A 27,658-nucleotide genomic window follows, 5' to 3' on the forward strand; every position below is an offset into this window, starting at 1 on the left:
TGCAATGATAACATTTTTAGAACTAAGCCCGGGAGAGCCGCGGTCGGATTGGGGTACTCAGGGGTAGGCCGTCTATTAACAAAATGCTAAAAAATGATTTCCGTCAGCCTCCATCTTGCCTTTAATCATCTTATTTTACATTTAAACATATGCATTATGATCAAAGAACCGTCATTTTTTGCAAGCAATGATCTAGTGAGTTAGCTAGCCAGCTAACATTAGCATGCTCTTACATTGGAGCAAACGTGTGTATGTGTTTTTGATAACCCTGTGAATATTTATTTGTGAATTCCACACTGCTTGATCCACGTCCATACGTAATTTCAGTTAGTGACTTTTAACATTTTTATTGCCAAGTGAAATTACTGAATCTAAACATAAGAACCTGATAAAAAAAATGTAATTTAGAAAACATGTCAGATCTATAGAGGGTTTTGCATCTGAACTCTTCATATGCACCCATAAGGCTGTATTGACTACTGTACTGAAAAAAAAACAGATTATCATTAAGATTCACAATAACGAAGTGCACATTTCTCTAAATGTATCTATGCTATTTAAAACAATTATCTCTGTAATCTCTATGAAGTCAAGAAAATTTTGTTTAGGAAAATTACAGTGTTATTGTTTTGAAAGCATTCACCTTAGTTTGGAGAAAATGTCTAAAATCAGCTTAGACTGTAATGTAATTATTTATAATTACATTTGGCACATCAGAGAGTACATCACACAAAATAAATACTGTAGTAGTGTCCGAAAAAATCAGCAGGCGGTGAGGCATCCAGTGGCTAAAGTGCATGTTCATCCTATGTTGAGGAGATCTAAAGAAACAGTGGAATGATGGCTGATCTCAGTACAGGATAGTCTTCAAACTGCTGGACATAAGTTTTATGCTTTGCTCGAGCCCATATAGTCATCTGTACAAAACCCAAAAATGCGAAAACTCCAACTGTGGAGATATGAAAAAACTGATTATTGATATAAAGCAGAACGTTTGTACAATATTTTCCTGTTTGTGATTGAACGCTATGTACCTGGAACACATTGTGTCATGACTGTAAAGCAGAGCCACGATCCAACCTGGAAAAAGTGCACGTTGACTTAGTTGTGTTATTAGAGACAAAACAGCCAAAACATTCCTCAAGACTCTTTCTAGCATCTTCCAAAAGCTTTCCACATGTTAAGATAAATCACTCTAGAGGTGTGTACATAACCCCAGCTGTATACCCAAATGTTAAACATATTGTTTTTACACGAAACAGGCTAATTTATAAAACTGACAAACCTCATATGTGTAGTTTGGGCAGGATACGAAGAAAAACAGCCAGGTTAGGGGATTCTTTGTGGGATACGGGATCTCTGTAGGTCTGGATCCTGTCAATGTGTGAGATAAATGTAAAGGTATGCTGAAATTAAATATCTATTTAGATACTGAAGAATAAACAATTTAGCTGTCAGGCGACCACTTTAATTTAATAGAGATATAGTTTCACATCACAAGCCTGCACACCCCATCCCACATTCCTTTGTCAATGAAACAAAGCCTCTAAAAATGATGTCTTGTTCCTAAAAACGGAAGTTAATCACCATTGCTGGGGTTCATTGTCTGATAACTCCCACATGCACTCACCATTACAGCTTATTCGATTCAGAATCAGGTGAACGGAGAAGTTTCCACACTCGCAGATCTATTCAAAATGAACAGGGACAAAAAGATAAAGAACTATTATATACTACAGTAGGTTATCTTATTGCTTAGGAGATTTTGACATACATACCAAAAACATTGTCAGCGCAGAATAGATTTGAAGTCTCCCATAGGCTGACAGAACAATCAGTTGTTAAAATGAGAACACAAACCAATTAGATTATCTGTATTGTGTAAAATAATGAGCACTTACATGGTGGGGTGTAGAGTGGATGGTTGATATAATAGGCCTGCCATGCGGCAAACCCCCAATAGTATAGACAGATCTAAAGGTGAAAGAAGGTAAAAAAACTTTAACAAAAAATCTACACTATCCATATCTTACCTATGACACTCCACTTTTTTGCTCATTTTCCAGCTCCCCTAGAGTTAACATTCAAATTTTACCGTTTTGAAATCCATCAAGCCGATCTCCAGGTCCCGCGGTACCACCCCCAGCATAGCCTAGCATAATCCATTGAATCTGATTAGACCATTAGCAACTATACTCTCATTCTGGCATAATAATGAAGGACTTTGCGCAATGATATTACGCACCGCCTGAAAATAGTCCACTTGGTAACTTTCAATAGCAAGGGACTATTTTCGTGCACTGCGTAATATTATTGCGCCTCCTGCAGCCATGTTACGGCAGCAAAGCACTTGATTATTACGTCAGAATGAGAGTTTAGTTCCTAAACATATCTGCCTAGAGAATCTCAACTGTTAATTTTCCATTGGTCTTAGTACACAATAACACTACAGAAGAGTCAAATTTAAAACAACTCTTTGAAAGAAACTCTTTGGTTATTTTTTAGGGCGATGCTAACGGTCTAATCAGATTCAATTAATTATGCTACGCTATGCTAAAAGTGGTAGCGCCAGACCCGGAGATCAGCTAGATCTAGTAAAATCTAATGTTTAACTCTAGGGGAGCTGGAAAATTAGCTAATTTTTTTAAAAGTGGAGTGTCCCTTTAACAGTAAAAGGTCATCTTTTCCACACTCTGCCAAATCTCTTTTGGTCATTTGAAGTCATTTGCATGTTTAGCGTAAACTATTACAGTATATTATCACATTCACATGTGCAGGCAGTATATATGACTCCACCATATGGCTTAACCATATGCTCTCTAATGGGTAAATGATCTCCTAGGGAATATTATACAGTACAACAGCGAGAGGAAACTTAACTTGGCAAGTAGCCAAATAGCCCTACCCACCACCACCACCATACTTAGCATAGTGATAACAGAGAACTTGTGCTCATAAACACTTCAGAAATATTTTTTATGTCCCCGGATAGAAACCATAGTGCATGTTGTTCATCTTAATGAAAGCATATTAAAATACACAAAATAAAAAAATGCATAAATTCACATTCTGAAATGAACATACCTGCATGATAGTGCGTAAAGGTAAAGTCCCGTCTGAAAAGCGATGGATGAAAATAGTTTCCACAAGTCTCTTTATGTAATGGAGAGTGTGGCACCAGCAGGCTAGTCTGTAACAGCAAAGCCAAATGTAAACCAAATGCTACATTTTTGAATAAGCATTACAACGTCACAACTACAAATTTGTTGAATGCAGTAAATTTTTTGTTTATTAAAGTACATAAAAAAAGTGTTTTTCACAACAAGATCTCACAGAAAGTCGTGTTATAGTCACGCAAAATTTTATACATTTATTTGTGTCCAAGGCACGAAATTAAGCTTTTCCGTACTTTGAGCACGAATGTCTTTTTTGTTACACTCGCACAAATTTCTATAAATAGTTTTTCGTTTCCGTGGCACAACTTTCTTTTTCGTGTCATTTTATGTATTGTTTTCTCTTTTTTTTTCCTATTTTTAAATCATTGTCGCTTGGGGTTAGATTTGGGGTTTGGATGTACTTGGTTTCTACATGTTTTGCTTCCGCTATTAAAACTATTCTCGGAGTTGGGGTTAGAGTTTGGGTTAGGATGTCTAAAAATGTAACAGAAAGTAATTCTAACACCAAGCGACAATGGTAAGAAAATAGGAAAAACAATGAGAAAACAATACATTAAATGAAACGAAAAAGAAAGTTGTGCAACGGACACAAGAAACTATTTATAGAAATTTGCGTGAGTCTCACGAAAAAGACATTCGTGTTCAAACCATGAAAAAAAGCTGAATTTCGTGCCGTGGACATGAATAAATTCAGACAATTTTGCCTGACTTTCCAGGACATTAAACTCACTTGACAACTTTGAATGGACTTCGCGTGTAGTCGTACTCATGACTGTAGATGTACGGAAGCCGATAGTAGAACAGCAAATAAATGAAAAGTGGACCAAGACACTCTGCCAGAAACACCTACAATTAGCCAGCAACAAAAAAAGCTTTTTATAGTTAAACAAACCATATTATATCACACAATTTGAACATATTTTTAAACTCATCTAACTTGTAAATGATGCATGAATCGCTTTACCATAGTCCACCCTATCTGTGGGCCGAGATCTTGAAAGAACATTGTTGCGGTCGTACCAACTGGTAGATCTTCCAGCACGTCGTCATCACTGAGGGCTTCTCCCTCTGAGAAGTCATTAAAATATAATACTGTATATAAAATATCTTAAATACTGTATAATAAATGCACCTTATAAAGACAGGCAATTTGCAGTTTTGTCTATTACTACTGCTAAATACCAGTGGCGGCCGGTGACCACTTTTTTTAAAGGGGGCGAACAAAGCAAAGTTAACTCTTTCCCTGCCAGCGTTTTTTAAAAAAGTTGCCAGCCAGCGGCAGCATTTTTCATGATTTTCACAAAAGTTTAATGCCTTCCAGAAAATGTTCTTCTTTAAATATATAAACAAACAATAAATCAGATGAAAGAACAGACCCTCTGCTTTCAAACAAAAAATAGAGATCAGATGCAGAGCGACCTTTAAAACATACACGGAGTTCTTTCTCTTTCACGTGAGGCACTACTTGAAAGGTTGTATAAGTTGCGGAAGTGCGCCACCTGGTGGATATTAGCGGTATTGCGGAAAGACGGAAAATCTCGTCATTGGCGGGGAAGCGTTTTCTCTTAATTGACGAGATATCTCGTCAATGGCTGCGAAAGAGTTAATCACAACATGTGTGTAGGCCGTCATGTGTGTTGTTCGTCAATTCAAAATATGTGTTTGGCATGTCGAGTGAACCTATGTGCATCACATGTTTTGTTATAATAAGTGCCTGCTGCAGACGCATCTAAAGGGTTTACTCGCATAATCTCATGTGTAATCAGAGTTTACTGTTAAGGGAGTGTCTTGCGTGTATTTTGTGAACGTGAGCGTCTCTTTTATCATAAATTGTTTGACGTGTGTGCAGCAGGCACTTATTCCGACAAAACATGTAATGCACATGGCCCACACGACGCAACAAACACACACTTTGAAAACACAAGCAACACACATGACACTTTGAACACATATTTTGAATTTGCGCCACTCGGAAGAGCAGTCACGAGCCGCCACTGCTAAATACCACTGCTTTGTCTATATAAAATGATGCCTGATATCCTGACAGGAAATTAGCACACCCATATGGGTTATAGCTGTAGTAGATCTCAGTTTACAATAGCATCTGACTACTTAATACTTCAATGTTTTACTTTTTTTGTATATGTTTTCCATTTAGGTTAAAGGCGCTCTAAGCCTCACTTTTTGTTGATGTCACTTTTTGTTGATGTTTGAACTGTTTTCAAACAAACGGAGCATAGCTAACTCCTCCCCCTCCCTTCCGTGCTTTCATGAACGCACCCAACCCCCACCCTCAAATCCTTGTTGTCGTTTATTGGCTGAAACACTTTGTTATGGTTTCTGTTTGTAGGTTTGGCCACTTTGTGTTTATTGCAGTTTGTGGAGCCTGGGCTGTCTACAGAGATCGCATTTTCTTACAGTTTGATCAGCGGACAGGCAGCAAGCAGATAGCGAGGAGATGTTTGCTGTATGTAACAAAAAATGTTTTATGGTCTAAAACGCGTGAATTCGCTTAGAGCACCTTTAAAGGTTAATTTAATGCATTTACTGGCTAATCTTTAAAATACATAGAATATGAACAAAACATGATTACCAGGATGCAGCTTCAGTGCTTGTCTTGATGGATAAAACTTGGGGTCTGCAGGCATTTCAACAATGACATGTGAATATGAATGAGAAGACAATGCCAAATCTCTGATAGATAGGACAATGATAATAAAACCACTTACAAATCTTGTGCAATAGTGTTTTAATCTCCGCAATGGTGGCGTTGGGTTCCACCTACAGTAACAAAGATTTAAAAAAATTGTTCTCAGACTAACACCCATAATAATCACTTCCAAAATACACTGTCCTTTTAACCTAGCTTTAGTTATAATTACAAGCAACCCTGTCTGTGAAATCCAGGTTAAAGTCTCATTATCTAATTATGAGCATAAAATTTTGATTTGACTTGCATAGATTTCAATGGCCTTACTTAGTTGATATTAAAGATATCAAGGTTATATTTTCACACAATGTTCTTTACATTATATAGAGGATGATTTCATGTAAAAAATAGTAAATCGCAAATACTGACTTTAGCTGGGTTTTCACAAATTATAAGATAGAGATATTAACTAACGCACCTTATCCAGGTAGCAGAGTTGCGCCTTGCTCTTGGGATCCAGAATCTCCACCTCAAAAAAAACGTAATTCTTAATATTTGCTGTACCAGCTTTCAGGCCGTGGTCACATCTGGTCTTTATAAAATGGGCTACGGTGAAGAGATCTCTTAAATCCAGACATTCCATGATGTCCGCTGTGGGCTTTAGATAAGTCCTGATTTTGGTGGCTGGTGCACTGATGACAGGTCAGTTGATAGGTGATCAGACTCTTTCACCCACGTGGTAATCAATGGCATGTTCATGATGACCTCATAGACGTATCTAATGTACTGTACAGCCAATGGATCTTGTTGACATAGTTACATAATCTCTCAAGTTACCACATTTTTGGCCTTTAAACAACGTCAATCACAGTTTACAGTATGTTTACATGTATGTGTTAAATGTTCCTAACACACAGACTAATTTCCAGTAGGGCCTGGCAGATCGTAAACTGTGTTTGCAAAGAAAAAAATACAGTTGTGTGTATATTCAAATGGACAGACAGCCTTGCAAAGACATAAGGGGCATTGCTTAGAGTTTGATCTGTATGCTGGTCTAAATTTGTCTCTGACAGAACAGTTCATCAGCCCTTCTGTACCATGTTGCACAAGCTTTTGAAAATCTTTAACACTGTCAACTATCAGTTCATTGATATTCTAGCCTTGATTTTCAGCTTTGGGTGAAGCGTGTCATTTCTGCACCACTATCACCTTGCAAAATATGGGCCTATGTATAAATAAATTGTTCTTAAAATTGGTTTTCTGCACACATACCCCATAGGATTAGGTTCGTTCTTATTAACGCATTTTCCTCTGATTGAAGAGGTAGGTTTGTGTTTGTGTTTGGGTAATGGCTTTAGGTAAGAAGTTAAGTTTTTAACAGAAATGTTGTTATAGGGCCAAAATAGATTCAGGAATACATCTTGGAAAAAAATGCGACATACTACAGTGCGCAGTGCTGGTTGGGAAAAAAACAAGGCTCAAAAAATGGTAGCTGTCACTGGCGTGGTACCCTTTAAAAAAGTACACCTTTGCACCTAAAGGGTTTATATTAGTTTCTCAGAGGTACATATTTGTATTAAAGAGTGCCAATTGGTACATCAAAGGTACATACGGGGACCAAATGTATACATATCTGTGCCTAAATAGTATCACTGTAAAACATTTCTGTAGAAATTACAGTATTACTGGGTATTACTGGCAACTAGCTGCCAGTAACTTACTGTAGATTTTACATTTATGTTATTTACTGGCAACAGTCTGTTCAAAGTTAAATGAACCTGAAAATTTTTAGTCTTTATCTTCTACAGTAAGTTACTGGCAATCAGCTGCATAATTACAGCAAATATTTTACAGCCTACATACTGTATTAGGACCTTTTCACTGTAAAAGGTTATTTGCAGCTGGTTGCCGGTAACTTTACGTAGATTTACATTTATGTTATTTACTGGCAACATTTTGTTCAAAGTTAAATGAACATTAAACATTTACAAGTCTTTGTCTTTTCAGAATAAAACTAAAAAAACAGCATCAAGCAAAATCACAAAATCTGAAGCAAAAAACAGAAAAAGGTTGATGATGATTTCTGGTTCCCAGAATGCTTTGCATGAGGCTGTTATTGTATAGTTTTATTCTGTAAAAATAAAAGTTTCTTAATATTTAAAATGTATTTAACATTGAACTCTTGCCAGTAAATAACATACATTAAAATCTACAGTAAGTTACCGACAACCAGCTGCAAGTAACACTGTAATTTCTACGGAATTTTTTTACTGCCATAATAACAGGATTATTATTTTATATTTTTTTCTGACAGTGTTGACACTTTTTGGATGAATCTGTCTATAAATGCACTTTAAAAAATTATTTTTCAAATTTATAAATCAACTCAGATTTACAAGTCATTTCAACTTACTATTATTTGACTAGAGATGAGTTTGTAACTTCATTATAAAATGAAGTTGACTTATTTCAACTATAATTTATAAGTTATAACAACTCATTTCTAGTCAAGATAAGTAAAGTTAAAATACTAATAAAGTTAAAATGACTTGTAAATCTTAGTTGATTGAACAACAAAAAAATGTAGGCAGCAAAGAATTGCTTAAAATACAGAGATTGACACATTGACTACTAGCATCAAGCTACAGTATAAAAAATAAACAAAGCATTGCTAACATAATAAACTGTATAAAAGAGCCAAAGTAAGCATGACCACACACAGAGATAATAGTCCACAAATACACTGTCATGCATAAACATTTATAAAATACATGTTTTACTTAAATTTAGTCCTGGAGCTTTCATGTATGTAATCATTTACCTCAAAATAGGCAACTCTATTAACGGATCTATGTCTTCTCAAGTCCGCCAGGAGAAAATAATGCCATGCAACTGTCTCCCAGCCTGTACAAGACTCAATTTCTTCATTCATTTCATCCATTTTAGCTGAACTGACCACAACTCATCATATCTGTCCTTGTCTTTTTGGAGTAAGATGTTACAGTATCAGACAACTAAATATCTTCTGCTGAATTCTGAGGACATCAAATGGGAAGTAACTGGACCATTGGAAATAAACAGTCAGTTGTCTTTAGTGATCAATAAAGAGGATAATTAGCCAGGGAATTACACGTACATCAAAAGGTGCTGAGGATGGGAGAGCTGCTAATTAAAGGGGACACCACCCAAGTTTTAGGAAGCAGAGAGTTAATGCTGCTGTTAATGTTGGAGTTATGTCATGTCAGATATGGGGTCAGTTCTTAGACATAACATCATGATAACTGAACTGATTGAAAAGTTTGAGACAATCATGTTTTTCTGAATGTCAAAGAAAAGTAAGATGATGGCCCTAGTTCAGTAATCAGCTTTATGCTAATCGTGTAATGCAGTCTTCGGCCGCTAGGAGACATCACACACTGTCTTTACGGTAGAGGGATCTCAACTTGTAACTTCAAAGCCCAAAAAATTTGAACATTGAAGAAATATATTGTTTTTTTTTATGGCTTAATGCTTGTTTTGTCTTAAGTAATTTTGTGCCTCCATGGTTGAAAAAAAATGCTTTATAGTAGCCTACACTCCTGTTACTTGATGCTAATACGCTTTGATGTGGAAAAATTGCTGCTTTTGACACAGAGTGATTATTGATTAATATTAACATTTAACACATCAAAGGAAAGACCAGTTTTTATAAATTACATGAGTAATGAAGTCATGAAAGAGCCAGCCAAAATTTAGTTTTAGCAACTGAGTTGACCACCTATATAGGCCTAAATGTAGTGGCAAATAAAAATAATAGTACTGTCAAAAAAACCCACAATTTTACAGTTTATTTAACAGATTTCAAAGTTTTTTTGAAATACAGTGAAAATTTTTAAAATTACAGAAATAGACTGCAAATTTATATATCCACTGTAAAATCACATGTGCATAACACCCCCCAAAAATTGTTGAAGATTTTTATTATTTATATAAATTATTTATATATTATTTATATATATTTATTATAACGTCAGCATCTATAAACTAATACATTATATAATTATAATATCAGCTTAATTGTTTTTTTGGCTTATGAAAATGAAATGTTGATTAAGATGTTAATGGACCGTAATGCAAGAATTTATCAATAAGTGGTCAGGACTCGGGACACAATCAACTTGGGCATAAAGCGGTGGGGACATCTCCCACCCGCAAAATGCACGAGTGGGGCTGGATAATATTGTGAGTGCTGGAAGCCTAGTGACATCTACTTTCAACCCGGTGACATGACCGGCCATCGTCCCCAAAAAACAGACACAGTGAATTCTCCTGTCCTTCATATGGCTGAAAACCGTCTATACAATGAAGACAAAAATGTAAACAGGGAAATTGATATCCTTACCTGTCTGTGCTGTCATCAGCACCCATCAGACATTTTCCCTTCGGGAAATCAGCATTTAAAGTGTACAGATAAAAGCAGATGCTTTTGAAATCTGATACAAGATTAAATCAGCATTTCTTTCCTGACCCTCATTTCCACCCTGCTGAAAAAAACAGCATAACAGTTGTGTTTTGGTGCTGGTTTGCTAGTGAACACCAGCTAAACCAGCATCAAATCAGCATCAGCACTAGCATTAGCACCAGCTAAACCAGCACCAAACCAGCATTAGCACCAGCTAAACCAGCATTAGCACCAACATCCCATGCTGGTCATCCCAGCATATGTTGTGTTTTGGTGCTGGTATGCTGTGACCACCAGCTAAACCAGCATAGACCAGCATAATTCCCATGCTGGTCCATGCTGGTTTGATGCTGTTTTTTTCAGCAGGGCATGGTCAAAGGAGACAAAAACTTTCAGATATGCTGAAAATAATTTGGGAATTTTCCAGGTTGCAGCCAGTCGATGCTCAACTAGTCAATATTTCAAATGTTTGATATTGGAGACATTTACAAAGAGACAGCAAAGACTGACTTGCACTATTTTAGCAACTGTATGACCGCAGACCGCTAAATCTTTCAAATGGTTTATAAAACTTGCAGTGAAAAATCAAAAATTTATTTTAAATTATATCAAGAGGCAATATAATGAATCATAGTGCACAGTCACCAATCACATTTTCAACTGCAGTCAATATCATTAATAAAAGTTAGAAGATAATAGATGCACACTTTTCACCAATGTGACACGGTACAGGTATTATTCACCATGTCTGATGTATTCAAACCCATTCTCACTGACACCAGAAAACCAAAGCGGTTTGATGCGCATGAACCACCTACAGTATTGCTGCCTGGTCACACACAGTCCATTTACTTGTTTTTTTCCCCATTTATCTTTGTTCCTCTGTTCTCTTTTTCAAAGTCTGAATATTTGGCAGCCTGCGGAGAAGGGTTGTTGAAAAAATAATTTAAGTGTTGGCCTTATATGCTGTGCTTGGCCTGTCTCAGTCAGCACCTGCCCTAGCTTTGATAAGGGGTGACAGTCTGTCCAAATCATCCGCCCAGGATCTGTCAGTCAAGTGGGCAGTGAGACACCCGGAGAATCAGGCTAACCAGAGCCAGGTCACACATGACAAATTACAAGGAGACCCTCATTCATTTATCCTATAATGAGATAGTGATTATAATGTCTGTCACAGAGACGACTTTAATGTGACGTGTGAAATGAATTGCATGAGCAAATGATTTCAAAAGACGTGTTTGACTTCATTTAATGAATGTGATTGTAAAAGAACATTATGATTTTAATGAGGAAATGTTAGGATATGAATATATTGAATAAAGTTAACACTGAATCAGAGACACGGTGGTGTATTTTTAAAGGCAGGGTGCATAATCTCTGAAAGCCAATGGTGACATTTGAAATCACCTAAACAAACACGCCCCTACCCCAATCGAATCTGGACCTTTATTTGATAAACCCGCCCCACACATACGCAACCTAGGCAACGATGTTGGTTAGTAGACACGCCCCTTACTGCTGATTGGCTACACGTGTGTTTTTGTGGTCGGCACGACTCCCTTTTACAGTGTTTTTCAAAAATCATGCACCCCGCCTTTAATACTGGTGTGTTCTTTTTAAATGAAAAAATATGACCTTGCATATGAACTTGTAGATGTGGTGACATCTTTGCAGACTTTAGTTGTGTCATTTGTGTCCTTTTTATCAGTAAATGTGCAAACATCCTGCGTCAAATATGTCCACTTAAAGACTTTAACAATGACAAGACAAAATAATGACATTGTTTTCATCAAACTTTGTTATTAGTAATTATTGATAGGCTACTGCTGACTTTGAATCAAATGTTAAGAAAACTCCATAATTACTAGTTCTTTTGTGTGAATATGTTGCTAGAATCTTTAGCACTGTACAGAACAGTTTTTGTTACTAATGGAGAAACGGGGGAACATATTTATCTTAAAACAGCAACAGAAGACGCTTGACTCAGATCCCAAAAGAAATTCTTTTGTACCACATAGGCATGAGCGGGTATAAGATTCTGGCGGTATGATAACCTTTAGCAAAAATACCACGGTTTCACTGTGTTGCGGTATTGCCATTGCAACACTAAAATGTGTTATTTTCAAATGCCAGGTAAAAATAAAGCCTTTAACCCTGGAGAAACCAAGAACCCTTTTATTAGCAACAATTAACATTGGTCAAATTTGACCCGTGGGTTCTCCAGCGTTAAATTATGTTATGCTTTCAAAAAATATATAATATTTTCGTAATGTATATTGAATGTAAACATCAAATCAACCACATGACTTAATGCAAAAGATGCTTTCCAACAGGTGTTTTAGCATTCGTTGTAAACTTGTGGATCTATTTTTCAAAACACCTCACACCCGTACATTCTTCCGTTGAGAGCTTGAATAATAGACACTCCAGCCCAGTTCGTGGCGATAATCCACCTTTGCCAATTGCAAGAATACAAACAACGTTCCCGGCGGCGGAGTACTGTACAAGCACATCTAATACAAGTCAATGGCGTTGGACAAAAACTACAATAAAACCTGTTGGAAAGCATCTTTTGCAGCGATTTTTGTGTGAGCATATCAGTGACCACCCCTGACCACTCGGTGAGTTTCACGTCTTTGTAAACAAAAGTTTAATGCATTTTAGGAAGGATTGTTCCTGTGCACCTATGCAGCCATTATAGAGGTGGGAGGTGATACAACAAACACCCGTAAATCCTCGGGCCAGCATCATATGTCCAAATTTCAGTCAAAACCGTTCTATTTCATCATAAACAATCTGAAAACAGGGCTTTAAGTGTAAAATACCGAACTTGTCCTTTAAGTTAAAGTAACATAAAAAATACATTGGTTTAATATAACTTTTACAGTGCAGCATTTCTTGGAGCAGAAAGAAATGAAGCATGAACAAGGTATAGTTACATTTCTTCTGAAAATGTGTTAAAGAGATAACATACCTGTAGCTCGATAGCATTTTAGATAAAGGCCACTGCTTCCTGCTTTTGCTGGCTCAATATATTTGTTTGATATTTGAATATTTCTTTATATGTATTTGAGTTTTTAGATATATTTAAATAATATTTGGAATGTTATTATTAAAATTACTTATTAAGACTAATTTACATTCATAATTAATATATCTGATACAGCTATTAACTTCAAACCAAGACCACATAATGTAACAATTACTTGTGGTGTACTTTCTGACTTTTTCAGTGATTTGAAAGTTTTGAATATAAATCAGAAATTCATTTATTAAAGTACTCTCAATGATTTAGTTTCACAGATCATTTTATACTATACTTAACAAGAAATATATTTAATGTTTCTAAGTTTACAGTGTTAAGTTTATTACATTCTTTGTAAATCAAATATCACAGCTTTACATCATTGTTGCACTGAAAGTTGTGCACTCAATAAACACAAAACAAATGCATACAGTAAATAGCACATTATTGTCCTTGCTGTTATTTTAAACTGAGTTATCATAAGGTTACAAATGGAGCAAAGTAAAACAATAAAATCTCCAGAGACACTGTTACCAGTAATATCTAATCAACTCTCCAAATATGATCTTTTGATTAAAGTAGTGAATATCAAACCCATTATTACAGAGTCACAGTGACAGAACAGTGTAATTGCAGAAACAATGTCAGAAGAAACCATGTCTCTCCAGAAATTTCCATTATCATCCCTCAGGATTCATCATCAGTTTTAATAACATGGAACAGCGTGACATTGAAAAGTACCTGATGGCCATTATTCCAGCCATAAAGTGCCCGATCCCTTGTGTTGTAATCCAGCATAGACATATGAAAGTACTGGTTATGGATGGGGATGTCCATATACTCATAAGTAGAGGTTTTGGTGGAATATGAGTAGTATACTTTAGCCCCTGTCAGATGCGAGTTGGTGATGTACAACGTTCCACAGATCATGAAGGACTCGCCTGCGTTCCTTTTGGAATATTCAGTGTTCCACGAATTCAGGACCTGGATGGTCAAAGGATCTAGTTGGCTGATCACAATGTTCCCTGCATTCTGATTTGTGGCATAGATCGCCCATAAGCCAAGCTCATCAGCCATCAGGTCAATGTCAGAGAATCCACCCCAGGTGTACGGGTAGACGTTGTGGAAGCCAGCAAACTCCAACGCTCGCTGGGTCATGACCCGGCCGCTGTCAAAGCTGTACCTGACGATAATGTTGCTCTGAAACTTGTTGTAATATAGGGAGCCATTGTAAACCACATGGTTCGTGCCAGCCCAATGGAACGGAAGATTGTAGGTTCTTGACTCAATTCCAGCTATGAAGTCGCTTATCGATTTGTACTCCCGGACAATTTTGTTGTTTGTATAGCTGTCCATGTACCAAACCTGCATCAGATCAGTACAATGTGATAAATACTGTAACACAGGTAAACTCATTTATTTTTTAGCTTATATTCTTTGATAAACTTTAAAGACAGATCTATCATGAAATCTGAGTTTTTTAAGTAACGATATGCTTCAGCAGAACAGGGCCGTATTATTCATTGACGGGATGGGCAAGTTCCCTGGGGCAACAGCCAAGAGGAGGGCACCAAGGGCTCCAGGACTGCGACCAGTTTTTAAGACAGCGCAAGCATTTTTTACAAGTAGCCTACTCAGGTTTTTAATGCTCATTTGCATGACGCATTCGTTTGTTTTATGTCACCATGCGCTCAGTTAATCTGCTGATGGGTCTATGCAGCCTCGCGTGAAGTTGAACGCATTTCAAAACATTTACACATCTCACTCAGAACCACAAGAAGGCACGGGGTCACAGAGATGAGAGAGAGACAGAGCGGAAGTAATAAATTAATACCAAAAACATCATAGCTGAGAATAAAGCTCTTAGACATCAAGTGCCTAGAAAATGTGTATAAGGATAAAAGTATGTATAGCCATACCATTCATTACAATATGCTAACTTAGGGGAGGTGCACACCAAAGCTTTTACGCCCGCGGCCGGTGCATGTTTTCAATTGATTCCAATAGAAACTCAGCGTTTTTCAAATAAGCCAGCAGCTAGCGTTTTTTCCGCTCTGAAAACCGGCACTCTGCGTTTTTTCTGCACTCTGCGCTGGGCGTCGAGAGTTGAAAGATATTCAACTTTGAGCAAAAAGCTCCGCTCGTCAATGTCAGTTTTTCACATGGCCGTCCAATCACAGTGGAGGAGGGGTGGGGCATTACCACAGCAACCAACCGGCTCACAGCTAAAGTATCACAGCTACCAAAGAGCTCAGCTGAAGAAAGCTGGCACTCAGCTGAAAAAACAGCTGGCATTAGGCATTGTCCAGGCGTATTTAGCCGCGTTTTAAAAGTTTTGGTGTGCACAAATTTTCTTCTTGCTCTGCTAAAATTTTCAGTCAGGGTCTACAGTGCTCCTGGTAAAAATAAGTTAGTCTGGAGTCTATGTTAATTTAAAAAGTTAACTTATTTTTAAAAATATTTTAAATATAAATATATATAATTTTGTTAGAAAAGATGCAGATACAAAATGAACAGGTAATGATACAATATATACAGATAAAATATAAAATCTATATAAAAATGGGTGGAGGGACACTTCAAATGTGATCACCTGGGCCTGCAGCAGAATCTACACAAAAAAAACTAAATTCTGTAAAAAAAAGCAGTAAAATTACTGTAAAATAACAGGCACAATAAATTACAGAAATGTTCTGTAATACAAAAATATTTTTTTATAATTGTACATTAACACTGTAAAAAAATCCATAAAAAAACGGTAAAATTCCGGCAGCTGGGTCCCAGAAAAATACAGTAAAATAACGAACACAATAAATTACAGAAATTTTCCGTAATACAAAAATATTTTTTTCTGTTATTTTACATATACTATTTAAAGGTACACTATTCTGTAAAATGTATGAGGTTAACAAAAGTTAAAAGCTTTTTTTAAAAAATGAATTTTTTAAGTTTAACTTTTATTCCAAGTAGTTTACCTGAGTTATGTCTCATGTCTTTTAACTTTACTGCAATAAAAGACCGAAACAACTTAAAATATTAGGAAATTTATTACACATAGATCTGAGTTTATGAGTCCAAAACCTTATTCAAATAACTGCTTGTCTTAAATGCACTTTTACTATATGTAATAACTAACAGTGACAACAAAAACAACAAAAAGCCAGCAAACACTAAAACAGCAATCCTTTTTAATAACCGCATAATTTTACACGATGCTGTGGATTCTGGGACTTTCAAACCCGTTGTTAATGTAAAAGTGTTCAGACATGTTGAAAACTAATTTTATTCCGTATATACACACAATAATCCATTTACTCTTCCTACTAAAAAAAAGTCCAGCTTGCTTTATTGCCTTTGCTGGGAGAAGATTTTCAAGTTTTAGTGCAATTAGCACTGTTACCATGGAAATGGAAATTGCTGCACCAGCTCCCACTGTTGGCTTTACCTGAATATTTTGCAAGAAACATATCGCATGCATGCATAGCTTACCCTGTTGTTTTTGGGTGAGGCCTGAGGGTCTGTCATCCACGCTCCAAACCTTGTTCCTGATGTCTTTACAGTGATGGGCCCTGTGATTTTCATCAGTTTACCACAGGTAACAAAACACAAAGTAATAAATATCAATAAAGCCAAAAGTAAATTCTTACATCATATTTAACAAAATACAATAAATCCTAGTATCATTTCAGCCTCAAAACACTCTATAAAGACGAAGTACCGAATTATGTTATTTCATTGGGTTTAACATTGTTTTAAAACTTACTAAGTCTGTTCATACAGTTCCTCAGTCTTCCCTCTAAGCTAAGAACCCTCTGCTGGAGTTCCTCATAATCATACGCTCCTATCTCCTCTTGGATAGCTGTCAACACCAGAGACAGGTTCCTGATCTCCTCTTTGAACTGGGAAATGAGAGCGGCGTCTGTCTTATACTGGTCCAGTACTGGAATCAGAGGTTGAAGTTCGTTCATTCGACCCTTCAGCTCCTGGATAAATAAAGCAACGTTTAAATAAAAGTTTCATAATGGTAAATGCGGCCTATCTTTATAAACTGGCACAGACAAAGAGGATAGAAAAGATTTTTGGATTTGGAATGAAAAGAATATTGACCTTCACAGCTTTGCAAAATTTCCTAGGATGTTGAATGTTGATGTGATAATTGTGGAGGACAAAGATAGAAAGCTTTCAAGCCGCATTTGATTTTTGCAGCGTAATGGGCTAGAATGTGGCTTTTTAAGCCATTCTGTGCACATTAGAGAGCATTGATTTTTCTCAGAGGCATGATTTTAGCTTACCTGAAAGTTCTTAGTCAATAATGTTCTTCGGTTTGACTCGATTTGTCTGAACTTTGATCGGAGACCTTTCATCTGACTCTCCATTTTCATGACATACTGGAAGTCCCTTTGGGTCCTCAGGTTCAGAACTTCTATCGATTGCGACATGTTCTGAATCTTAAGAGAGGAAATGGGCAAAAATGAAGTTAGGTTCTATTAATCACTCCTTGAACTGCAATGGGGAACTGTGATTTATTTAAATTGTATTTCCAACTGGTGTAAATCAGCCGTGGCACAATGTCTCTGAGGATTTCTACATTTCCATAATTCCAGCGAAGACGACCACGGCAAAACCTGATAGATCTCATAGACATACCACAGCTGACACGGCTAAAAAAAATGGACTAAACTGCGATAGCTCACAGGTCTTTTATCTTCATATGCATCAGATAACCCAGTTACCTTCGGGGCTTTTTGAATGATCATCATCTTTATGCTTCTCAGCAATCGGCTGTAGAAAGCCTGTGGCATTCTTAACACATGACAATGATGAGCAGTCTAAGCTAATGCTTTCAACACGCTATCAACGCTTTTGTTATCAAAACGAAATCACAATGAAATGCGACTTTAGACACATTGTGAGTGTGTGTGAGCGTAGTGCACACAGACCTTCTCCAGTAACTGGCGGAGCTGCCTGCTCTTGGCATCTCTGGAGCACAAGTTCTGTTCTGGTGCCACCACCGTACAGATGCAACGGCCGTCAGCATCCTGTGCTGAACTGTACACCTGCCAGCCTTCCTTTGGCCTGATGGTCTGTACATAAACACACACAGAGCACACGCATGCATGATGTATCACAGCTTACATTTTGTTTACAATAGGGCTGTCACGATTATGAAATTTTGCTTACGGTTAATTGCCCAATAAATTATGACGATTATGACAATTAATTGCCTGTTTTTGACTTTTGCCGGTTATGATGATTAATTGTCTATTTTATTTGCTTTGACATTTAATTTTTATACGTCAAAAGCTATTTTTATATTTTATATTTTTAACTTCTATACGTTACATAAGTAATACATTCGTTTTAATGTTGATTTATAGCCGCAGCAAATTTAGCTGCTTGTGCTATTATGTATTATGTTGTGCTATCTGTCATTTTTCTGTGCTTTTCACTGCTTCTATTAATGTAAAGCTGCTTTGATACAATTACCAAATTGTGAAAAGCGCTATATAAATAAAATTGAATTGAAAAATTGAATTAATTTTGCTTGTTCATGAAATAATTTTCATACATTGTTGTGATTATTTAAATTAAATATTTTGCGAGGTTTACCTAGCAGTGAATATTAATACACAACACATATTTAAAAGTAATTATTTAATGATAAATAGTTCATACTGCTTATCAAAGTTTCGCAGCATTTCTTTAAATGCTGTTTTTCCACTGTATTGAATGGTTTTGCAATGTATCGCATTACACTGGCAGTTAAGGAACGCCATCTAATACCGTCTCGTTTATACTACAGCTCCCCTTCTGGTTTTTAAAAAAGATGTGCAATCATTGCGGTGATTTGAAATCATGGCGATGAGGTCAAACAATTGCGATGAGACGATTATTTAATCATTGTGACAGCCCTAGTTTACAAACAAAAGAAATATTACATTTCTGATGCCATTTTTATCGCATAGGTGATGAATTTTAATGGCACACATCACGTGACATAATCAAGAATAATAATAAGAAACACAATAAAAATTACCTTACATTGCAGAAATGTTTTGATAGTATTTCCATATCCATAAGAAAGATTTTTTATTCCAATGTATAACCCATTACATCTTTTTGCAGAATTTCCCCCTTAATAGAAACAATGTTGTCGTTAAAATGAATGCTCTGCCTCAAATCCTTTTATTTTTTAAGCATGGCTGTCATCCGTTATTTTCCAGTGAAACATTCAGGCTAATAGTATATTAAAAATCTCAGTCCCTGACCTTATAAGACACTGACTTTTACGACTTTGTTCAAAAATAAAAAGGTTTTAAGCACTGGGGAAATATATATAAAGCAGCTTTTGCATAGTCCACTTCACCTTTTGTTAATCGCCTGAATGCTTTTGAAAATATGGTACACTGGTTCACCAGCAATGAAACCAATTCAAGCTAATCTGAGTTTAACTCACAACTGCTGTAAAACATGGCAGCCAAAGAGTAGTAGTATCTGATGACAAGTCACACCTCTGTACAAACACCTTCGTATGAAAGCCTTTTATTCATCCACCAACATTTCCCTAGATTGTCTGCAACAATAAAGGTACTTTCTAAACTCCCACGTTATTTCTCTCTCTCTCCCAGTGAGCTATGAAAAACAGACGGAGGACTTGCCATTTAGAGGCAGGCTGGATAAAAGATTTTCAAACAAGCTCTGACACACTTCCCCATGCTCCGGCAACCAACAACTAACTGCAATTTCAGCAAATTGTAACATATCCAAGTTGGATGGGTTCTTCCTGCTATTCACTGCCATTATGAGATATGAGCAGAGGATGCTGCTCCTCGAATAAGACCTGCAGCTGGGTTATTAGGACTGGATGAGGGATTTCATCTTTATGACACTTTTGCAAGGATCCTTTAAGTTTCCAGGCACAGATGACACGAAATGCATCATGTTATCTGGGTATAAACATGCTGAAATCTAACAGTACCATCATTTTCTATACAAACCAGCCTAACAAAAATATTGATAATAGCCTCTCATTTACCACTTTCAAATATCTTATCATATTAATCAATCTGACCATCAATATAATTAAACAAAAAGTTGGTTAAATGCAAACAATGTTTAAGATATATGGAATATATAGTTTAAACAACAAAATGGGATGTTTATGTACTGTACCTCATTCTGCATCCAATTACGTTATAGCGAATGCTGCAATTATAAGGAAGTTGCTAAAAAATTAAATGTGACTTTCTATCACTTTGCCTCAGAATCTAATTCGATGTAGGTTATCCAGTTTTTAATATTATTCCACATTTCTTGATTTCAATAAAATTTGGTTTTATCGCATCTCTCCGTTTATCTCGCATGTTGTAAATTACGTTAAGCACACGTTATCGATCAAAAATGATTCATCATAAGAATACAAAGTCTATATAACTTAAGTTTCGCATGTTTATAGGACGTATCAAGTGGAGTTGGACTGATATATGTGCAGTGCAGTCTGAATGTAAGCCAGCAACACTTACCGCGGAAGGGCAAGAGCTGAAGAGAGCGAGCAAACACAGCGGTTTCAGCACCACGAACAGCGCGTGCATCCTGCCTCGAGTGTCTACGCGTTTCTTTCACAGTCTCTCCAATACTTGCTTCCGATCGAATTTCTTAATAGTTTAGCTTAAGATCCAGTGTGTTGGGATCTGAGACCCTCGACAGAGGCTCCAAAAGTGCGCGCGCTGTCATTGCCGCTCCACGCGCAGAAAAGTTTGAGCTCGGGCTGAGAGATTTGTGGCGACTCACTCAGCGGATATTACATCATTATCTGCAAAAGGGTCAGTCTTTCATTTACACAATCGTGAAAAATATAAAAAGCAACTTGTTCATTAAACATCTTGATATTTTTACGATATAAAGGAGAAAGATAAAGCATATGTCCATTAGATGCTGCTCACATATGACGTAACACTACAATTAGGTAACACTTACAGTGCCTCGCGAGTCTTTACACCGCTCACCAATTTCTTTCATGTTACTGAAATACAAATGATTCAATTAAATTGTCTTTTGATGTGATGTTAAAAACATTTAAAATTGTTATACTGTATAAATTTGTTAAATTTTGCGAATTAATGGGACATTATTATGCCTGTGTAAAATATGATTCAGAATGGTTGTAAACTTAACTTTGTTTCCGGGGATAGGGGGAAGTAATCCCTGCAAAATTAAAACTAACAAGAACAACCACTCCAACGTGTGACCCTGCTTGTAAGAGACATTTTTTGTGATGACTGTTTTCTAAATAAAATCATCCTTCATAAACTAAAGAACATTATGTACATTATATAACCTGGATATCTTTAATATTGACTGAAAGGTCATGTCAAAGATCGAAATCAATATGAATCTTCTAAATTTATAATTAGATTATAAGACTGTAGCCTGGATTTCACATAGGCTACAGTGAATCAATGCAATCATAAAAATAAAGCAGTGGCGGCAGGTGACTTCTCTTCCGAGGGCGAGAATTCAAAATATGTGTTTGTTGCATCATGTGAACCATGTGCATCATGCGTCTTGTTAAAATAAATGCCTGCTGCATATGATATAAAAGATGCTCACATTCACAAAATACTTGCTAGGCACTCACTTAACAGTAAACTCTGATTACACATGAGATAAAGCCAGTATCTGGCAAACGCGAGCATCATTTTTTTCATAAACCCTTTAGACGTGTGGTTCACATAACGTGCCGAACACATATTATGACATAATGAGCCACACGCATGACGGGCTAAATACATGTTGTGGCGAGCTTTACATCGCGCACCCTCGAAAAATAAGGCACCGGTCGCCACTGCTTATAATGATCTTTGTCGGGCTGTATGGTTCCATAAAGAAACTTAAACAGAACCTTTCTGACTCACAAAAGTTACACTTTAGTGGATAAATGTTCAACAGACTATTACAAGATAGTAAAGAAATGGTTCTTTTAATGGTTCTTGAACTAAAAGTTTTTTTGGGCAAACAAAAATGGTTCTACTATGAAATTGCTACCATTAGAAGCTTTTTTAAAGGGGCCATGCATGGCACAAGACTTTTTTAAGATGTCAAATAAATCTTTGGTGTCTCCAGAGTACATATGTGAAGTTTTAGCAAAATACCATATAAATAATTTATTATAGCATGTTATAATTGCCACTTGGTAGGTGTGTGCAAAAATGTGGCGTTTTGGGTGTGTCCTTTAAAATGCAAATCAACTGATGAAATTCAAACACTGATCACAATGATGGTGGTTTGTTACAATTAAAACTCAATTGTGCTTTTCTCTGCACTAAATGGCAGTTCTGTGGTTGGATAGTGCAGATTAAGGGGCGGTATAATTATAATAAGAGCTCCTTATGACATCATAAGGAGAGCCAAATTTTAACGACCTATTTTTTCATGTGCTTGTAGAGAATGGTTTACCAAAACTAAATTACTGGGTTGATCTTTTCACATTTTCTAGGTTGATAGAAGCACTGGGGACCCAATCATAGCACTTAAACATGGAAAAGTCAGATTTTCATGCCATGGCCCCTTTAAGGGTAGCCTACATAAAACTACATAAACTAAAATCTTGATCATTTACACTATTTATTGCAAACAAGCATCTCTGCATCATCTGCAAACACAAATGCTAAAATAGCCTTCTGAAGTTAAGCATACTTTACTGCACCTAGCTCACAATCTCAATTAGTTGCTTGGCAACATGTATAGTTAGTATGTCCTTTTTATAGAGGTATGCTCCTTCTGAAAAGTGACTTTTTGCAAAAGACAATTATCCTCATGCAGAGATACTACTAAACAATAAAAACAAGTTTGGGTTGAACTTTATGAGCATGTTCAAAATTCAAAATTTAAATTCAGAGATGTGCCATTTAAAAATGGTACCAGCAGGGACCAAAAAACAGATGTTGGTAAAAGCATGATATCCCTTTGTTAGTTCACTATATTAATTGTTCATTTGTACCAATGAATTCAATGAATGTGCCTTTTAATGGCCATTATATCAAAGCAATTGTTCTGGACTGTACATCATCTTCAGCACACACTTGCATGTGACCCAGTCTCTGAAAACCCAGCTAAAGTGAATTTTCTTTTTTCATAAAACCTTACTACAAAATGTAAAGATGATTCTGTGCCAATAAACCTCGATATCTTTAATTCTGACTGAGTCAGGCCGTGTCCAGGACTGAAATCAATATTCAGGAAGACAACTTCCTGACCAATTTGATGCACCTAATCTCATTTTTAGATTGAGACGTTAGCCTGGATTTCACAGACAGGGTCACATGTTCTCATTAAAGTCCGTTTAATGGACCTATTTTAGACATCTTTAAAAAACCAAGTCTCCTTTATTTGTTACAAGAACGGCAAGAGTCACCTTGGTCTTGCTGGGATGTGCCCACCCTCTGTGCACATATCAGTCTAACTATGTATCAAACTTTAAAGCTGCAGACGGCTATCTCAGAGGTTATCTTTAAGCCAACACAAAATAAATCAATATCTCAGTTATCTTTTTATTTGGTGTTTTTTACCACTTAGTTGAGCAAATGGATGAACCTATGTTATGCTTTAAGTAGCAGATATAACAAATGTGGTGAATGGAGGACAGGCATAGCTTTTATTGTTAACCCGTAGGACACAAGCGATTTACTTTGACAAGTAACTAAGTGAACTTTTGTCAAAGAGCTTTCTTTAAGTTGTTGTTGTTTTGTTGCTTCAGGGCATGTCTCATTTGAAGTAAAATGGGGTTTTCATCTCCACGAAACTGGTGGATAAAATTTGGCTTCTGATGGGTTTTCACAGTGTGTGAAATAAATGTTCCCCTCCCTGACACCTGGGGCCTCATTTATAAAATGCTGCATAGAAACCATCCTAAATTTAATCTCACAATCATTTCTCAAAAATGCATACGTATGATTCATAAAATGAAAATGTGCGTACCTCTTTCTTTCAGATGTGAAATCTATAAATAGCAAATGATCTTGAAATTGTGGACCTTAAAAAAAATCCAACACGAAACTAAAACAACTTGGTTCCCTTTCAATACGGTTCACTTCGCATTGTGTCAGTTGCTGACGCTATGGGGGAAACTCCTGTTTACTCCGCGATTGAAGCCTATTGGTTAACGCCTGTAAAAATTACAGACCCATGGCGTTCGAGCCTGCAAAATGGGTGGGACTATGCCCTATAATAAAAAGAGCGCCATAACTCATTCGCATTCTCCTTCAGCGTGAACCTCTCGCTGCTCCGAAGAAGAAGAAGCCTTATTCGCCGTCGACACAAGCCCTGCAGCGGAATCCAGGCCTAGCGTCTTCCCCTGCCGTTTTCCGGCAGAGAACCAAAGATAGCCTCCGCTTGCCGTGGTACGAGCCCTGTGCAGCGGACACATTCACGGCGCATTCTGTGCAATGATTTATCAATACGCATTCACGGTGCACTGAAGTGTTCACCAGTGCCTGTGCAATTTATTGTCAGTACACATTTATGGCGCGCTTGGGAAGCTCACCGACCTGTGCACTATTATATTACCTACTGTATATGCATCCCCGATGCGCTCGAGGGCTCACCTGGGTTCACACTATTGTGGTATCTGTATAATCCCACGTTACAATCCGTTCTGCCGCATATTATAGTCAGATCGGCCGTTCGTGAGCTTCGCAGATCACTCACTAAGTATGCCGGTTACTAACAGTTGCTATTCAGATGGATCGTTGAAGCCATCGCGCTGGCTCACACCTTCCTCAATGAGCTATGATGTTAGAGCCCACTCTGCGCGAAGTTGGCTTCATCATGGGCTTGGTTTACATTCTTGATATCTGCAACGCAGCCGGCTGTTCTTCGCCGTCTACGTTTGTCAGATTTTACAGCTTAGACGTCCCTGCCCTAGGAGCGCAGGTTCTCTCGGCTTAACCATGCACACTTATGCGTTTTATGTGTACATCGTGGTGCGCTCAGCGAGCTCACCAACGTGACTCTGGACTTACTTAATTCTCGCACACCCGCAGCTCGCTCTGTGATCTCGCCGTCTTGTGCTATGTTATGTGCTTCCCTGTGCGTTTAAAACCCTGTGCGTTTAAAATGCTGGATATAGGGCCACATACAGTGTCTCTCCGGTAAGGCACTTCAGTCCGTTGTGTATGCAAGGCGTGATGGGATTACGTTCCCCGATAGTGTCAGCAACTGATGCAATGCGAAGTGAATCATATTGAAAGGGAACGCTTAGGTTACTCACGAACCCCCGGTTCCCTGAAATAACGGGAACGAGCAAACGCCTACGCAGCGAGCTTCATTCGGCTACGCGCTTCAGTCGAATGCAAGTGAGTTATGGCGCTCTTTTTCGGACTATCATAGGGCATAGTCCCGCACCTTTCACGGGCTCGAACACCATAGGTCTGTAATTTTACAGACGTTAACCAATAGGCTTCAATCGAGGAGTAAACAGGAGTTTCCCCCCATAGCGTCAGCAACTGACGCAATGCTCGTTCCCGTTATTTCAGGGAACCGGGGTTACGTGAGTAACTTAAGCGTTTTCCAAGTCATTTCAACCTACTATAAGTTTTGGCTTTAATAAAATTGTCATAAATTATACATTTGAAATTGTTTACCTTAATTTTTTAAGTTAAAGTAACAAAAAATTTGTTGATTTGACAAAAAAGCTGCAAATTTCCAATCTCCGCCTTTAAGCGGTGCCCAATTAATGTTATTGACACGAAGAGCACCTGTCAAAGTTCAAATCCTTTCGAGCAGCAAGAATGGCTTTTATTTCCAAAAACCTGCAGCAATCGGACCAGCAAAAGTGCGTATGTCTGCTCAGACCCTGACGTGGCGCTAAGCACTTTTCCACATCAAAGACAGTTTTTATTAATATGGACTTTGCTGTGGATTTTTGTGTACGCACTCTTTATAAATGAGGCCCTGGTTCATCGTGAAAATTGCTTCCCTAAACAGGTCTTCGCTAATGGGTTGGTAAGGCTCCTAAAAACACAGAATATTTTGAATTAAAGGAGACCTAAAAGAGAAAAAGGAGGCAGCAAACTTAGGCACAGACTAACAGGTTGATATGTGTACACATTGCATTACGGTAGAGCTGTGAATGAAAGGTGTTTCCAACAAGAGCAGAGCACCAGACGCATGCAGGCACACAACATTCCCACGCACAAAACTGAACATTTACAAACAGACATTATTCATCTCACCAATCACTGTACAGACAGCAGGAACTTATTTGATAAGTGCAAATAAGCTTTGCTGATTTATTTTACACGCTTAGGCACATCAAAGCCACAGATAATGGACTTTCTGCTTGTGGAACATTTCGCCATAAATCAATATTTGGAAGTAAGTCATAGTACACTATGTTCTTTTAGTATATTCCATAGGATGAAGAAGAAGATTAGTTTTCTTTAAGAACAAAATACAAGGAGGAGCTCAGACAGGAATAAGGCACCTGCCAGAAGTTTGTGTCCTGTGAAATGAGTTTACAGTAAAATATACAAGCCATGACTAAAGGCAAAATGTTATGATGATTAAACAAGTTCCAGATTGGTATATAAACAGTGACTCACAGAACAGATAAACACGTCATGTGCAGTTGCTTATTATTTACTTCACTCTCCTCCTCCAAATCTGTTTCTCCCTTTTCTTACCCATTCTTAAACCTTTGCTTTGAAAATGAAGTCAATTGCATTATTCTGCACTGTGATTTGCAAATTTAGCAAAAACAGTTTTATCTCATGTTTTGTTAATGCAAGTTCATTATAAAAATGCTTCAAAACAGATCAGCATGGCTGGGAGACACCTTAAAAAGTCCAGCAGGGTAACATTTAAATGTACTGCACCATGCAATATGTGTTGAACAGGTATTTTGCATCACAGCTGTTACTATATACACAGCTGGAGTGGTACAAAGTTCAGTTTGTACCTTTTTGGGTACATTACTGTATCTTAAGGAGCTATTGTGTACCATTAAAGGCACAGTTAAGTACAGTACCAAAACGTAAAAGATTTCAATGTGTTGTTTTTTTCTGACCGTGTATTGCAAAGACAAGAATTCTGTGCTATAGAATTGAATCATGCTTTAGGCCGCGTCAGCACTACTAAATTTGTGATCCAGGCATTATTGTACTGAATATGCTAAGAGCATATGCCTTTCATAGATGCGTCTCAGAGGCTCAAAGAGAAAGACTTTTCTTGAAGTTGAATCTTTGAGGACACAAAAATAAGATCACTTTTTATGAAGTGATCAAGTACCTTTGATGTTTCAGAAAGGAATGAATAATGCAACAAGGGTATTAAGGCAATCTTTCACAAGTAGCTGTCAGGACCTTTGA

The 27,658-nt window shown here is 37.2% G+C and overlaps 2 protein-coding genes across 2 annotated transcripts; both read right to left on the reverse strand.

The window, feature by feature from the left end:
* Positions 1-449: 449 nt before the first annotated feature.
* tecrl2b (trans-2,3-enoyl-CoA reductase-like 2b) lies at positions 450-6,572 on the reverse strand. Its single transcript, XM_055202440.2, has 12 exons — positions 6,305-6,572; positions 5,906-5,957; positions 5,770-5,814; positions 4,141-4,244; positions 3,907-4,022; positions 3,085-3,190; positions 1,902-1,974; positions 1,779-1,822; positions 1,631-1,688; positions 1,286-1,374; positions 1,035-1,080; positions 450-949 (listed from the first exon to the last, which is right to left on the reverse strand). The coding sequence occupies exons 1-12, from the start codon at positions 6,467-6,469 to the stop codon at positions 822-824; spliced, it is 1,026 nt and encodes a 341-aa protein (XP_055058415.1). The 5' UTR covers positions 6,470-6,572; the 3' UTR covers positions 450-821.
* A 7,026-nt stretch (positions 6,573-13,598) lies between these two features.
* On the reverse strand, positions 13,599-21,220 carry olfm3b (olfactomedin 3b). The gene is made up of 6 exons (XM_055202441.2): positions 20,816-21,220; positions 18,233-18,376; positions 17,585-17,740; positions 17,056-17,275; positions 16,782-16,888; positions 13,599-14,657 (listed from the first exon to the last, which is right to left on the reverse strand). The coding sequence occupies exons 1-6, from the start codon at positions 20,882-20,884 to the stop codon at positions 13,980-13,982; spliced, it is 1,374 nt and encodes a 457-aa protein (XP_055058416.1). The 5' UTR covers positions 20,885-21,220; the 3' UTR covers positions 13,599-13,979.
* Between the last annotated feature and the right edge of the window lie 6,438 nt (positions 21,221-27,658).

Source organism: Misgurnus anguillicaudatus, chromosome 2 (genome assembly GCF_027580225.2).
Source record: "Misgurnus anguillicaudatus chromosome 2, ASM2758022v2, whole genome shotgun sequence".
Lineage (NCBI taxonomy): Eukaryota > Metazoa > Chordata > Actinopteri > Cypriniformes > Cobitidae > Misgurnus > Misgurnus anguillicaudatus.

What these genes read in the sequence shown, in the direction of transcription:
- olfm3b (XM_055202441.2), bottom strand. Translation starts at nt 20,884, where the DNA reads ATGCACGCGCTGTTCGTGGTGCTGAAACCGCTGTGTTTGCTCGCTCTC. An exon ending in TCAGCTCTTGCCCTTCCGCG is followed by an intron (nt 18,377 to 20,815) that starts GTAAGTGTTGCT and finishes GTTTATGTACAG; the next exon opens with ACCATCAGGCCAAAGGAAGG. An exon ending in CCTCACCCAAAAACAACAGG is followed by an intron (nt 14,658 to 16,781) that starts GTAAGCTATGCA and finishes GATCTGATGCAG; the next exon opens with GTTTGGTACATGGACAGCTA.
- tecrl2b (XM_055202440.2), bottom strand. Translation starts at nt 6,469, where the DNA reads ATGGAATGTCTGGATTTAAGAGATCTCTTCACCGTAGCCCATTTTATA. An exon ending in CTTTACGCACTATCATGCAG is followed by an intron (nt 1,975 to 3,084) that starts GTATGTTCATTT and finishes TTTCACCTTTAG; the next exon opens with ATCTGTCTATACTATTGGGG. An exon ending in GAATCGAATAAGCTGTAATG is followed by an intron (nt 1,375 to 1,630) that starts GTGAGTGCATGT and finishes ACACATTGACAG; the next exon opens with GATCCAGACCTACAGAGATC.